Raw genomic sequence first — 15,348 nt, 5'->3', positions numbered from 1 at the left:
GGGAAAAACACTCAAATGCTTACATTATAAATTCAAAATAAAAAATATAATAATACATAACAGTAACGGAGAGATGATTTACAGGGAAAAAAAATATCATCTCCCAAAACAATAACTATGCATTTGACTGTTTCCCTCCAGCTAGGACTTCGGCCAGGGCCAGGACAAAACGAAGTAATCTCATTCCAAGACAAAGACATATAGCATGTTGGAAAACAGATATACGGGGATAGAAGACATAGTATGTACCCCCCATAAATAAACAAAATGCAACTGAAACTATAAATTATAAAGACATTTATTCAAAGTTCTGGTTTATGAACATCTACCAACTGGAAATAAAAGAACAATAAAACAATAAATCTCAATATCGCTGTCTATACCAGATACAATTATAATTCTCGAACATCATCAACAAAATCGATTGACCAAATAACCAAAAAGTATAACAATCAAGGTGAAAGATTAAGAAGAAAACATGTTTAACACGTTTTGAACATTTTGAAAACACGAGATTTGAATGTTTATTCGTGTAATATAGTCATTTATTGGGGGGGGGGTAGAGAAAAGTTGAGGTGAAATTTAACTATTACCCGCTCCTTCCCCTCCTGAGAAGTACGCCCCCCCCCCAAAAAAAAAAAAAAAAAAGAAAGAAAGAAAATAAATTTAAGTAAAATATGTTTTTGTTTTTGTTTGTTTTTAAGGGTTTTACGGCGCTTGCAACACAATTAGGTTATATCAGCGCCAGTCAAAATATGTGACTCCTGAATGTGCAGTGATAAATAGAATTAAAATTATCTGGCATAGACAGATTCTTGACAAATCGCCAGTCAGTCATCTTTATCTACTTCATACCTTGGGTGAGTTGAATTGTTTTGTTTTTGTTTTTAAGGGTTTTACGGCGCTTGCAACTCATTTAGGTTATACACGCGCCAGTCAAATGGAAGAAAATGGGATAGTAAAAAGTTATAGAATTACAATTAAAGCACCCAAGAAAAAGTAAGACATATGGGAACTAGGAACAAATAGGGATCAGATGTAGATTCCAAGAGCATACCACTAATGTACTTAGTTTTGAGATCACCTATAAGTTTCATCCGGACACAAGCACAAAATCCAACAAAGAGGAATACACTCAAATGGTTACATTATACATTCAAAATAACAAATATAATAATACATAACAGAGAGATGATTTACAAGGAAAAAAAATATTCCCCAAAACAATAACTATGCATTTGACTGTTTCCCTCTCAGCCAGGACTCCGGCCAGGGCCGGGACAAAACCAAGTAATCTCGTTCCAAGACAAAGACAGAAAGCACGTTGGATAACCGATATAAGGGGATAGAAGACACAGTATGTACCCCCCTGCCCACTATGGGAGGTCAGGAGCCCCACCCAGGACAAAACAAAGTAATCACATTCCAAGACAATGACAGAAAGCAATTGGAAAACATGAATAGGGGTATAAAAGACACAGCAAGTACCTCCCTGCCCAATATGGGAGGTCAGGAAGATCCCAGGTGCAGTCGATATTTTTTTCTGAACCCCCTGCCCACCCAGCAGTGAATGGGTAGATGAGTCTGTTAGATTTGGCGGAAAGTACTTTGCGACAGGCTATGGCCTATCCAAATGGTGGCATGAAGCTATTGCTATTGTCTGTTTCACGCTTCAGAAACGGGGATAAACTCCGGCTCCATGGGTTGAATGGCTGGCTCTGAAGGACTACTAGTCTTGAGGGTGTAGGGTGTGAATCCAAAGGTCCTGCCGAGACACGCGAGGGGTCACATCACTGGCAAATGGAGGTGCACTCAATGAAAATGGAATTTGGTTCGTAAGAGTAACAGTGACAACTTATTGAGACATGATTGTCAAAAAAAAAAAAAAAAAGGAAATGAATAAAATCCACCCACTAATCGTCTTCGAGATAGGACTACAGTCCAGGAAAGATAATTTCAATTAGTCTTTTCGTCAGACCAGAGCAAATATAGAAGTAATGAAGATGATGTCGCTCAGCTGTTTGTTACTATTTTTAGACAGGCTGTTAGTGATTAGTTCTCACTAAACTATAATTATCAGACTATAAACGTTGAATGTTTATAGTATTATATGTTGGTAAATTAAATGTGGCTAGCGAATGTTCTGAGTATTTTATCTAAATGCATAGCATTAGCAACAATAGCCAAATAGATAAATGGAGAATATAAGAGCAATCAAGTGTGGGCAGTTTATGTCTACCCCTACATACAGGTTGTTGCTGTTTTCTTTTTGTTTTTTAAGGGTTTTACGGCGCTTGCAATACATTTAGGTCTTATCAGTGCCAGTAAAAAGGAAGAAAACGGGATAGAAAAAAGTTATAGAATTACAATGAAAGCACCCAAGAAAAGGGAAGACAAAGGAGAATTGGTTCAAATAGGAAACAGATGTAGATTCCAAGAACACACTGTCAAAGTATAGTTTGAGATTACTTAAAAGTCTCATCCAGACACAAGCACAGGTCCCCACTAAGACTAAGAGGAATACAGTTAAATGTTTACAAATCATATATGTAAAATAAAAATAATACGGTGCATAACAGAGATATGATTTACAAGAAAAACAATCATCTCCCAAAACTCTTAACGATACATTTGACTGTTTCCCTCCCAACCAGGGTAACCGGCCAGGCAAAACCAAGTAATCTCATCTCAAGACAAAGACAAAAAGCATGTTGGAAAACTGATATAGGGGGTAGAAGTAGAAGACAAAGTATTTTTTTTTTTTGTTTGTTTGTTGCTTTAGGTCTCTTCCAACACAATTGAGGTTATATGAGAGACCGCTGAAATAAAAAAACAAGCAATCTAACAAAAATAGTACAAATGTCAATCAAAATCATAACCTAAAGATATCATAAGCTAAATTATAAATAACCAAGAACAAACAGGCAGGAAATTTACAGAAAAAAAATATCCCCTGTCAAAAATACAATCACAAACCAAAGAAGCAGGATAGGCTAGTAAAGAGAAGAAGAAACGACATCACTATCGGATCGTACACCCATGCGAACATCATAGGTATATGATTCAAGGGTGATGCTCCCATCCAACCACCCGCAAGACAAAGTAAGTGCCTCCCTGCCCACTATGGGAGGTTAGGAACCCCAACCAGTTACGGAAGTTGATGACACACCTAAGACCAAGACAAGCACACATTAAGAGTCATCAAGATAAATGATGAGTAAGAAATTCTGTATTTCTGATTAGGGATGAAACATTCGGGTTCAAAGTCATTCCATACTCCAATTTACAATGTGTAAACTAAATATCTTTAAGTGAGCGACCAACCTGCCAAAAGATAACGACGGGTGCAAAACTAAAATATTAATTGAAAATATAAGTATTGTAAACTTCTAACTCCTTCAAACTTTTATATATGACACGATCATCAGACAGAGGACACATTGAATCAGTTAGAACTTGGAGGCATAGATTGATGAAAAATTATTTATTATTTAATCAAGTCATACGATCACAGAAATTGAAATTCCTGAATACAAAATTATTAATTGCAATTTTAAATAAGGAAGGAAAAAGAGAAAAAAAAAACAATCAAAAGAATAAAACTGACTTCATTTGAACAAAAGTTAATTCAAATTTAAAGATATAAACAACAATATGTATGTGGCGAGCTGGGAAAACCCTTCATGCTGTGCTTGATCAACTCTTCGATTAGATTGTCTAAAAGTTAATTTTGGTCATTCCATGCAAGCTCTTACATCCATGAATTCTATTTATTAGATGTGGACTTTGTATTGTAAGTGTGGTTTCAAATAAATTAGTTTTGAACACTCTGTAAAAAAAAAAATATATGAGATTTTAATGTCAATACATTTGCTTAGTTTAGTAAATCTTTAAAATAACTATTTTCAACATCATAAATAAAAAACTGCTTTGTTATTTTTTTTTAATATTAAAAAATTAAAACCAGTTATGTCCTATTCTTTAAAACTTTCTTCCTCCTTGTAGTTTGTAGTTTGTAGCTAACCTGTGATTTCTAATAGATTAAATGAAATATTTTCTTTTCTTTGATAACAGTTAAAACATTAAGAAACAATTATATAATAACACCAAACACCAATCTCAAATTTAGTTCCTGTCACACACACAAGTGCAGGTTTTGCAAGCTTGCCACAAATTTGCGTGCTGAAAGAATCTGGACACAGGGTTGCCAAGTCAAGAGGCAAAAATTTACTGAACTCTATGCAAATGTAATAGACCAACCCCTTTCTGAGTGCTGAATTCCAGTAAAAAGACATCATGTACTTTTTTCCGTTGAACAGATAATTGGAAAATATACGAGTGTTTATAACATACTGAATTCCGTAAATATACCAAAAATTGGCAACCCTGTGGATATAAGTGGATAAAAAAAGAACATGACAGATTTAAAACGGAATAAAAAAATCAACAAACAAAAAAAAAATTGAAATAAGAATACAATAAATAAACATAACCATTCAAACAAGTAATAAACATCTAATTAAAAATTAAATACTGTGATTCAATAGAACACGGAGGAATGAACCCGAGACATCAATCTGACATTCTCACTGATTAACAATATATTGCTTTACCATGTGGATCACCACAGATCACGAGGTACAAAATAGAACACAATAATTCTCTTCTAAAGTCTTCTAGAGAAAAACCTGTGTAAGAAATATGTCTATTAGTTTTGATCAACAGGCCATATCACATGCCCTTTTAAATGTGGTATTTAAAAGTGTCTGCCTCTTTGAGGGAGAACCTTTAAGAAATAGAAACAAACTTCCTTACACATTCCGACTTAGATATTCCTTTCATAATCAAACAACAAACATTTATTATTTTCAAGCATGTGATGATAAAAGCAATTTGTGATTTTCCATAGAAATAAGAAGTAATAGCATCCATTGTAAGTCAATAAGGCATAATCCATTCATTCAATCCCTGAGTCCCAATAGCTCAGTTGGTAGAGCACTCGCTTCACATGTAAACGGACCGAGATCAATGCTGGATGAAGTCGAGATTTTTTTCTGACCCCTCTATTCACCCAGCAGTGATTGGGTAGCTGGGTCTGTTTGATTTGGTGGAAAACACTTTGCAATAGGCTAGCACCTGATCCAAAGGGTAATGAGCAATTGCCATTGTCCGTTTCAAGCTGTAGAAATTGGGATAAACTCCAGCTCCATGGGCTTAATGGCTCTAAAGGACTACTGCAATCATCATCCCTCAAACAAACAAGATTTTACAGTGACAGTTTTTACTTTCTCTTTACATCTAATAGATCTCAATCCATACAAGCATCATATAGACACACACACACACACACATACAGACACAAAAACCGCTCATAATATTAACATGGAAAATTTACACATCCCCGTCATCGCAGCATCAGAAGAGAGAACTGGCAAAGGCTTTGGATGCTGGCAGACGATTTATGCGATGAACTCGGTCCAAAGGTCCTCTCACCTGAAGAAAGATCATCAGGCGATCACTGGCAGTCGTTGCTGCTTTACGTGGTCGCCGTCATAGAATGGATCAGGACCTCTGGAGCCTTCTCAAGCCAATCGTCTGCTTTCAGACCAAAATCTGAGGAAGAAATGGATCAAGTACTTAACTTAACATTGAACATTTTGGGCTGTAAATCTTGTTTTTTGTTTTTAAGGGTTTTACGGTGCTTGCAACACATTTAGGTTATATCAGCGCCAGTAAAAAAGAAGAAAATGGGATAGTAAAAAGTTCTAGAATTACAATTAAAGCACCCAAGAAAAAGTAAGACATAGGTGAACTGAGAACAAATAGGGATCAGATTTAGATTCCAACAGCATACCACCAATGTACTTAGTTTGAAATCACCTACAAGTCTCATCCGGACAAGCACAAAATCCAACAAAGAGGAATACACTCAAATGCTAACATTATACATTCAAAATAACAAATATAATACGTAATACAAAACAGAGAGATGATTTACAAGGAAAAAAATATCATCTCCCAAAACGATAACTATGCATTTGACTGTTTCCCTCCCAGCTAGGACTCCGGCCACAGCCAGGACAAAACCAAGTAATCTCATTCCAAGACAAAGACAGAAAGCATGTTGGAAAACAGATATAAGGGGATAGAAGGCACAGTATGTACCCCCCTGCCCACTTTGGGAGGTCAGGGGCTGTAAATCTAAACTAAGGCCAACTCCAAAAACAATATGATAAGGGAAACACTTTAAAAAGAATCAAGAGAAACAGATGAAGACGTCTTCTTGCACCTCATTCATTATAATAAACCATGGTTTTGCAAAGTGTTGCTTTTTAAGTTCCATGACGGTCAGATGACCTTAAAGCTTTCGAATAGATATCTGAAAGAGTCAACCTAATAAATTAAATGAAAAGTATAATTCCCTCACCTTCATAAAATTTGCAAAAGAAATACATACTTACAAAAGTGTTGTAAACCCATTCTTTAAAAAACGTTTTCTCCTCCAATTGTAATTACATTTTTTTAAAAACAAAAAAACAAACAAACAAATAAATAAATATAAAAGAGAAATCAATCTTAACAAGTATGAGATTAAAAAAAAAAAAAAAGAACAGGTATAAAAATTTTTTTTTTTAAATGAAATAATACCAAAATTGTAAAAAATAATTAATAAAAAAATACATACCTCCACCAGTTCTCCCCACCATTGCATTGATATACTCTTGGCACTACAAGTTTGGCTCAGGCTGTCTTTGTGAATACCTCATGTTGTTTTCTATCATCTGAATCATCTCATTCGGTGATGGAATCCTGCCAGTCTCAAGTTTAGACCAGATTGGAACATCTGCAGAGAAAGGAATCAAAATGGTTCATGGTACAGTGGAATCTGCATTAAATCAACACTCTTAAAGTAAATTGTCTACTTAAAGTCTTGGTGGTACCAAATTTTATGTTCCTTATCTACGGGTAAAGGTATTCCATTGATAATGGATAAAGTCAACCTTGCATAAAGTCGACAAATCTCTCTGGTCTGGTGATGTTGAAATTAGAATCCCATGGTATTTCTATCATATTTTTTTTTTTTACACTAAAGATATAAAAAAACGCAGTTTCAGGACATCGGGAACGGTGGATCCATTTAGGGAATTTCCCGAAATAATCGGGAAGGTTGGCCACTCTGTATTACTATTACACACATAAATTATTTAAATTAGTCTTCTTTGAGAATATAATTTTCTAACAGATGAGTGAGATGATTATTCAATTAATTTTATCTATGAAGAGCATTTCAATTTCCACCATTGATTCCCACTGCAAAGTTAATGATAAACTACATACTTTGTAGCTCTTTAAGGATATCTACTATATCATATATATATATATATATATATATATATATATATATATATATATATATATATATATATATATATATATATATATATATATATATATATATATATATATATATATATATATATATATATATATACATAGCGGCCAACTTTTCAAAGAGCTAAAACGGGACACTCTAGCACACAAAACCGTCATAACCTAAAACAGCAGTATGTTTGGACTAATATTATAATATTACCTAGACTTAAGAGCTTTTTCTGCTCCTTGTTTTCATTTTATAGTTTAAAAAAAGCATAATCCTGGAACATGCAAGGGTCATTTCCATACACATAAACAGTCAAATTATTTTGTTTCTCTGCTTGCCAAATCGGGACAGTTCTGATTTTATCAGGACAGTGGGCAGCTATATATAATAATAATAACAATAATAATAATAATAATAATAATAATAATAATAATAATAATAATAATACACATTTATATAGCGCTCATTCTCTTGTAAAACACTAGCTCTGGGCACTTTACAATATAAATATCAATTTTAAGTGAAAAAAAAAATATTATATATATATAATTATGGAGCAAGACTTACCATTAAAAGATATTTCAAAGGCACCAGTTGAAATCAGCTGACCTTCTATGGCATTAGAGATGAAAAAACACATAAGACAAGCATAGAACTGGAGGGAAGAAAGGGGAGGTAAAAAAAAATATGGACTGTAGATATTAATTTAGATTAACAGTCTTGTTAGATATTAACTATATATAAGTACATAGCTTATGAAAATGTAGAGGGGTATGTGTTTATTTTGATGATGAAATAATAATAATAATATAATAATAGTAGTAGTAGAAGTAGTAAAGATGATGATGATGATGATAATGAAATAATATCAGCCTAAAAGGCTTTTTTTTTCATGCAAATCCTAGAAAACTGAAAACTTTCATTCAGATATTGCTTCAAAAGTGCCCCACAACAATTGTCTTTTGAAGAATTATATTTTATGAATCCTACAATAGGAATATTTTTAATATCTTATAGAATAACACTCATCCCCTTCAAGGTCAGTTTAGTTATAGTTTTTAAGGGTTTTACAGGGCTTGCAACACATTAAGGTCATATCAGCGCCAGTAAAAAGGAAGGAAATGGGACAGTAAAAAGTTCTAGAATTACAATTAAAGTACCCAAGAAAAGGTAAGACAAATAGGAAACGGATGTAGATTCCAAGAGCACACTATCAAAGTACTTAGTTTGAGATCACTGATAAAGTCTCATCCAGACACAGGCACAGGTCCCCACTAAGAAGAATACACTCAAATGCTTACAAATCATATATCATATGTAAGCAAAACACAATACAGTGCGTAACAGAGAGATGATTTACAAGGAAAAACTGACCATACATTTGACTGTTTCCCTCTCAGTCAAAGTATCTGGCCAGGACCAGGTCAAAACCAGTAATCTCATTCCAAAACAAAGACAGAAAGCAAGTTGGAAAACAAATACAGGAGGATAGAAGACACAGTAAGGGCCTCCCTGTCCAGTATGGGATGTCAAGAACCTCACCCAGTCTTCAAGGTCAAGGTCAGACTTTTTAATTTTGAAAGCGCTAAAAGAACTCAAAGAATTTATTTATTCAATTGTCTTTTCATTTATTTGTAACATCATGTAATTTTTACATTCATTTTACACCGGTAGAATTACTCCCATAACCATACATGTCCTCACAAATGAGGAACCAATGTATAAATATAAAAGGTCTGGATATGAGAGGAGCCCAGACATAATATAACAGTAACAGGGTTTTTTGTTTTTTTAATCCGTTTTTTTTTCTTCCCTCTTTGCCTTTAGTAATATTTACAGGCTATAGCAATGACTGTAAAGAGACTAAAAACAGTTATAACTGTAACATATATTGTAGTCATTTGGCTGTGTGTGAATGTAGTTGTTCAAATGTGTGTGACGAATATGCTGGGAGTTCTTGGAGTTTGTAGAGTTACACATATTGCATTGTGCATATGTTGTATGTGAGTATGAATGTTAACTGTGCAAACTTTTAGGCACTCTTTGTTTCTTAGGAACATCGTTAGAAAATTATGTTTTGTTTTTAGTAAGTTACAGAAAACCTTCATCCGAGCTGGTAGCTCTAAATAGTTATTATTCACAATTGGTTTCAGTAGTCTGATGTCACGCCGCCTGGCAACGGCGGCCATCTTGGTTCTAAACAAAGAAAATCATTACTTTTTATTCTTCATGCTGGCTAGAACTTTTCATATGCCTTGTGATCAGAATGTGTAAAAGTCAAAACACGATCAAATTTATGGATTTTTTCCCCTCTGGATACGCTTTTATGCTCACCGGAGAAATATTTCATACGGCGTCTGCCATTGTTCCGATAGTTTAGAGCCAGTGTTACAAAGTTAAAATGCGTCATAAGGAAGGAAGTGACGTTACGACTGTTGAAGAGTATTACCATATCATTGATAATAAACAAGTTGAAATAATGGAGTCTGAGCCGAGTTGTTACAATAACAGGGGTGCTGAAACCCACTCAATATTTCCAAATATAATGCATTAGCCCACATTATGCTCAAGTAAGCCTACAGTAAGCTAAAGGCGACCGAGAGCTAGGCTAGGACTCTCTTTTTCTCTCTCTCTCTGTAGGCTACTTATAACTATACAACATCATCTTCAATGAAGCATGGGCCTTGCATGCAGACAGTGTGTAGCACAAAACACACACATACACATAAGGGTCATATTGAAAGTTAAGTGAGAGAGAGAAAAAGAAAGAAAAAACAGGAGTGGGTATTACTGGATTAACCTTCCTGACTAACCTTATTTTGCATTGCCCAACTGAAAACACTGGGGGTTTCCATGTTAAGACTAGGAAAGGGGTTGTAGCCCGTCATGACCAAACCAATCAAAATAAACTTGACAACTCCTATAATTTGAGCAAGAGTTTTCCGCATCATCGGAGGTGGATAATTATCACCGTCTATCGTCAATGCAGGGAATCTCTCTTTTAGTGCATGAGCATACTGCTCAAACACTTTCTGATACCCTCAGGAGTAACTGAAAAAGATTAAAAAAAGAGTGGATCAAATTAGTTTTCTACCTCAAATTCATATTAACATTCAGACCTGCCGACCCACCACATTCCAAAAGTGGAATCACAACGTCAGAAAATGGGAAACTCAGAAAAAAAAAGAAAAAAAATTTTTTTAAAGAATATTTAATCTTAATTTCTAATATTAATTTTCCTCTCAAAATTACCACCAAACACATAAGGAGGGGAATTCTGACACACTTGGAAACATGATCATGGGTGTTAGTGTTAGGAAATAGAATAGGAAAGTGAAGTGGTCGGAAGAGCAATTCATTTTCCTACTAACCTCCCTTTTTGGCAATCAACCATAATCTCTCTCTCATCCAATTCCCCTATTTTCCTTCCTTCTATCTATCTCATCTCCCTTTCAATCTCTCTTCTCCATTTTTTCTTTCCTCTTTCTCCTCTCAAGCTTTCCCCTCCATTCCCACTCATCTGCTCCTCTTTCCTCTCCATTCCCCTTCCTTACCCCCCCCCCCCTCACCCCCCCCCCCCCCCCCCCCCCCCCGTCAATCTATCTCACTTGTTTTTCCACCTCTGTCTCTCTCCACTGTTCTTCCCTCCTCCCCTTCAGTCAGTCTTTTTCTCTTGTTCTTCCTCCACCTCTTCCTCATTCTTTCTTTCCCCCACCCCTCTCTCTCTCTCTTTCTCCACTGGCTTAACTTGAAAACTATCACACATAAAGGAAGAGTTTGACATATTGTTTAGTGTATCCATAATTGATGACCTTTTTTAGCTGAGCAAAACTTGTGATATAGCAAATTATGTTTCTTTTGTCTGGCCGATTTTAATTATGTAACATTTGCGTCATATTATGTAATGTCTTATTTTGACATTTTTATCTTCCTTATTATTAACATAAATGCATCTTCCTGGATAAGACGAACATTTTGGTATACAATATGTTAATGAGAAATCCATATGGGCCATTCCATGTCAAGTGAACCAAATTTACTGAAATTGAGAACCACACCCCTTTTGATTTTCCTCAAACTGGGCTCAATTGAAGTTATTTTTATGAGACATGAAGAAAACCAAATTTTCAGATCAGAATATGGAAATTTGAATTTTTTACAATTTTTTGGAAATTTAAAAACGTGTCAAAATCAAATTTGCTCGTGGGTCCATGGTAATCCTGTGCAACTTTTAGCATAGATTACAATTATTTGAAGGAAAATGAAAATATTTATCAACTTTTGGAGTTATCTGCCCTTGAATGTGGCTCCCCGTGCTGTTTGACAAAAAAAAGATTTTTTTCATTACTTTAATGGCTCATTTTTGGTCATTGATGATTTGTATCTAACATAATATAGCAAAAATATGAGTCTGGTGGTATTACAATTTTTTGAAGAATAACACATAGCGTAATGCACTAAAATCGCAATTTTTTGTCAACTTCAAGGCTCAAACGGATAAGATGTCGGTTGGGATTTTTTTTTTTAATTTGATATATTGTGCAGATACACTATTTCTATAAGCACTTAGCTTTCCTTGTATTTCAAGGTGCTTCATGGTAAAAATCACATGCAAAGAACCTAAGTATCTCAATTCTTGTTACAAAGGGGCATAACTTAATAAATTATTTAGTGGAAACGATTTATTCTGCATAATAAGCAATCTGGAGAGAGAAAAATCAGTGTCACTGTACGGCGTACGCATCGTGAATGAAGCACGTCTGTAACATTCCTTTGACCTACGCCATCAGGCAACTCATTGTTTCGTTCATCTTTCCCCATTCCCCTTACTCCCCCCCACCCCTCCAATCTCATGGTGATGGTGGCAATGGAGGAAGTGGTGGTGGCGACGGCGGCGGATAAAAAAGGCCCTTTTCCTTTTATTCAATCAACTCGTCTGTTGTGGACCCAAGTACTCTCTAAACGTTCAAGAAATAATACTCACATTTTTCTGCTCCAACTAAAATATCCACCCCCCACCAGACTAATTATTTGTAGCAGACGACAAATTTCTCAAAACGTGACACTGTAAAATCAACAAAGGAAGTCCATGACCATGAATGCTAATTTAAGGCATTTTCTTTAAACCGTGTCCCTGTAAACAACGAACCTAAATTTCGTTTTGAAATTTTGAGTCGATTCAACGGGTCAGATTGAGCCGGTATTTTTTTAACGAACCTGAAAAATCAAAATGTTTCTTAGAAAGTTGAAAGATGCTAGTTTTTGAAACAGAGGTAGGTTTTTAAAAATATTTCTCTTTATTAACGTGAAGGCATGCTCAATTCGAATTGCATCTTTCAAAGATTTGGCACGCAGAAGTAGAGGCGCGCCTCTCAATTCAAGATTCTAATAATAATTAGTCAATTACTTTTTTTAACAGAAAGAGTCTCTTTATTAAAGTGAAGGGGGGAGACCTTCCATGTAAGTACTTTGGTAAAAAATTCAAATTGGATTGAGCTCAATGAAACCTATATCATTTAAAGTGCTTTTCAACACGACTCTAATGATACCAAAATTGTGAAAATCAGATAAGCAGAAAAAAAGTTATGTTAGTTTAAAGGCTGAAAATGGTCTTCTATTTGCCTTTGTTATTTACTGACGGACTTAGTGACCTGAAAATTGTTGCATTTCCGGTAGTAACCACCATTTGGATTTCAAAACTGGTCTAAAATGGCCGCTAAGATTTGAGTAAGGATTTTACTGGAACGAATTTCATGGATGCGGTATACAACTTTGCCCTGAATTTAATTTTATAAAAGAGTTTAGATGTTAAATAAACGTGCCAGCATGAAATTTTGATTTACCAAGTTCTAATCTTTATTATCCAAAGCTAAATTATACCCTATTTTATCCATAATCAAAAGTTATACTAAATTGTCATTGATTTTAAAATAAACTACACCAAACGATAGAGTAATTTCTTCTGAAGAAAATAAGACATCAATCATTAAAATCCATCCTAAACAAAAAATCTATGGAACTTTTTCTGAGACCCATCACTCAAAAGTCCAAAAAATCGGGTCACAGCACTAGACTAGGCCATTAATCGGCTCCCTGCTGGAGGGCCAAATGGACGTTTACCAAAGTACCTAATGTAAGCTACTAGGCCTGCATCCCAAGTATTCTTGTTCTAGTGTGGGGTTTGGGAGGGGGGGGACTTTTTTTTTAAAGTCTCCCCCCTCCCAAACCCCTACTAGAAGTTCTAGTGTAGGTGGTTTGGGAGGGAGGAGACTTTAAAAAAAAAAAAAAAAGTTTCCCCCTTCCCAAACCCCCTCCTAGAGCAGGATGAAGTAGCTTTTATGGAAGGTCTCCCGCCTTCACTTTAATAAAGAGACTCCCGTGAAGGCAAAGATAAAATTTCAAATGGGCCGCACTCGGGACGTCTATTAGTCTAATAATAATAATCAAATCATAATCACACGCCCAATCGCATCATCACGGTCTGAGTCAGTCAGTCGCCGCATCCCCACTGACCAACCAGGTTCAGAACTCTCCAACTCACCAGAACAAAAATTTTATTGTTGGTCCTGCAAAATTTGCCAGCTTCGGAGCTTTTATATCTTTTTGTGAAGAAGACTGCTCGTAAGAATGTGTGAAGTCTCTGTAAGTTAGGAATAATAGACCTACGCATAAGGCGTAGAACGGTACTCGGCCAAAGTCGGCCATCTTTAACAAATAGGATGGCTTGGCTGATTTAGGTAGGGGAAGTCAAGTTCGCAACTGAACTTTAATCATTGAAGAGCTCAATACTCGATAGAATATAGAAGGAACGAAATTGACGTCGCTCAGCTCATTGTTATTGTTTGTAACCAGCCATTTTTATGAGCGTTCTCATTAAACTATATAAATCAGACATAAACGATTAAGGTTACACATAGTTTTGAGTGTTGGTACATTTATATCCGGCTGGCGAAAGTTGTGAGTGAGAGGATTTAGACTTGACAACTTGTTTGCGTCTTCTCACAAATGGAACCTCTCGCTTCTTTTTTTTTTTTCTTATAGAGTCGGAAACCGAAAAAACATACATATTATTGTTACCTGTACCCCCCCCCCCCCCCCTTCCTCCTTCACACCCTGTGCAAACACACGAGCATGCACACACGGTGAATGATATAGGAACCAACCGGAATATATCGATATTATCAGGTTATAGTGGAGGACATCGATTTTTAAATGCGGCTGGGGGATCTAGTGCCACTAGTAGTGGTATGACAGTCATCGGGTCCATCTCGAAGGAGTTGCACATTCTGCTAAGGAAGCTGGCGGGAACAACTTGGGGTGCAAATCAAGCGCTACGGAGGACGTCCTCCTTGGCACTATACTATTCCACCGCGGAGTATTGCGTTCCAGTCTGAAGGCAGAAGAACGAACGTTGAGAATGTCGATGTAAAACTTCGCAAGTCGCATAATATAGTGTCGGGAGCGCTGGCAACAACGCCTAGATAATGGGGCCCGATAATGGCAGCAATCCACCCCCCTCACCCCCCCCCCCCGAGATCAAAAAGAGAGGGAATGGAGATACCCCTCTAAAGCGCATAATGGACGGTGCCCCTGTTTCGAGCTGAAATAAGTCCCGGCAACCCTTGTACGTAGCTTCCCTGACAGAGCTGAATAATATTATACGAGATGGAAGTCAGTTTGGACGAATTCAATCCCTTGAGGGAGCGGGGACATCGACTTCTCGAAACTGGGGGAGAAATTGCCAGGCTTTTCCACCAGCAAGAGGAGACATAGGGTGGCAGCGAGCCGACTTCGGTCAAGACGCTGCCTCATGGCACACTCCCTTTATTCGTGCGGCTTTGTGGTCTAATGGTATGACACTCGCTTTCGGGTCGGATGGTCCTGGGTTCGAGCCTCGCGCTCGGCGCATAGTTGAGTCCTTGAAAAATGCTCTTTACTCACATTCTCTCACCGTATTCAGGTGTAAA

At 36.2% G+C, this 15,348-nt stretch overlaps 1 protein-coding gene across 1 annotated transcript; it reads right to left on the bottom strand.

Annotated features, from left to right (window-relative positions):
* Nucleotides 1-280: 280 nt before the first annotated feature.
* Nucleotides 281-14,131, bottom strand: LOC144956149 (thioredoxin reductase-like selenoprotein T1b). Its single transcript, XM_078886532.1, has 5 exons — nucleotides 13,923-14,131; nucleotides 10,195-10,432; nucleotides 7,949-8,036; nucleotides 6,686-6,844; nucleotides 281-5,613 (listed from the first exon to the last, which is right to left on the bottom strand). The coding sequence occupies exons 1-4, from the start codon at nucleotides 14,084-14,086 to the stop codon at nucleotides 6,729-6,731; spliced, it is 606 nt and encodes a 201-aa protein (XP_078742658.1). The 5' UTR covers nucleotides 14,087-14,131; the 3' UTR covers nucleotides 281-5,613; nucleotides 6,686-6,728.
* Between the last annotated feature and the right edge of the window lie 1,217 nt (nucleotides 14,132-15,348).

Source organism: Berghia stephanieae, chromosome 10 (assembly GCF_034508935.2).
Source record: "Berghia stephanieae isolate SIO BIC M18660-M18661 chromosome 10, UCSD_Bste_1.3, whole genome shotgun sequence".
Classification (NCBI taxonomy): Eukaryota; Metazoa; Mollusca; class Gastropoda; order Nudibranchia; family Aeolidiidae; genus Berghia; species Berghia stephanieae.
Note: the sequence above shows the minus strand (reverse complement) of the source record. Positions and strands in the feature narration are given on the sequence as shown.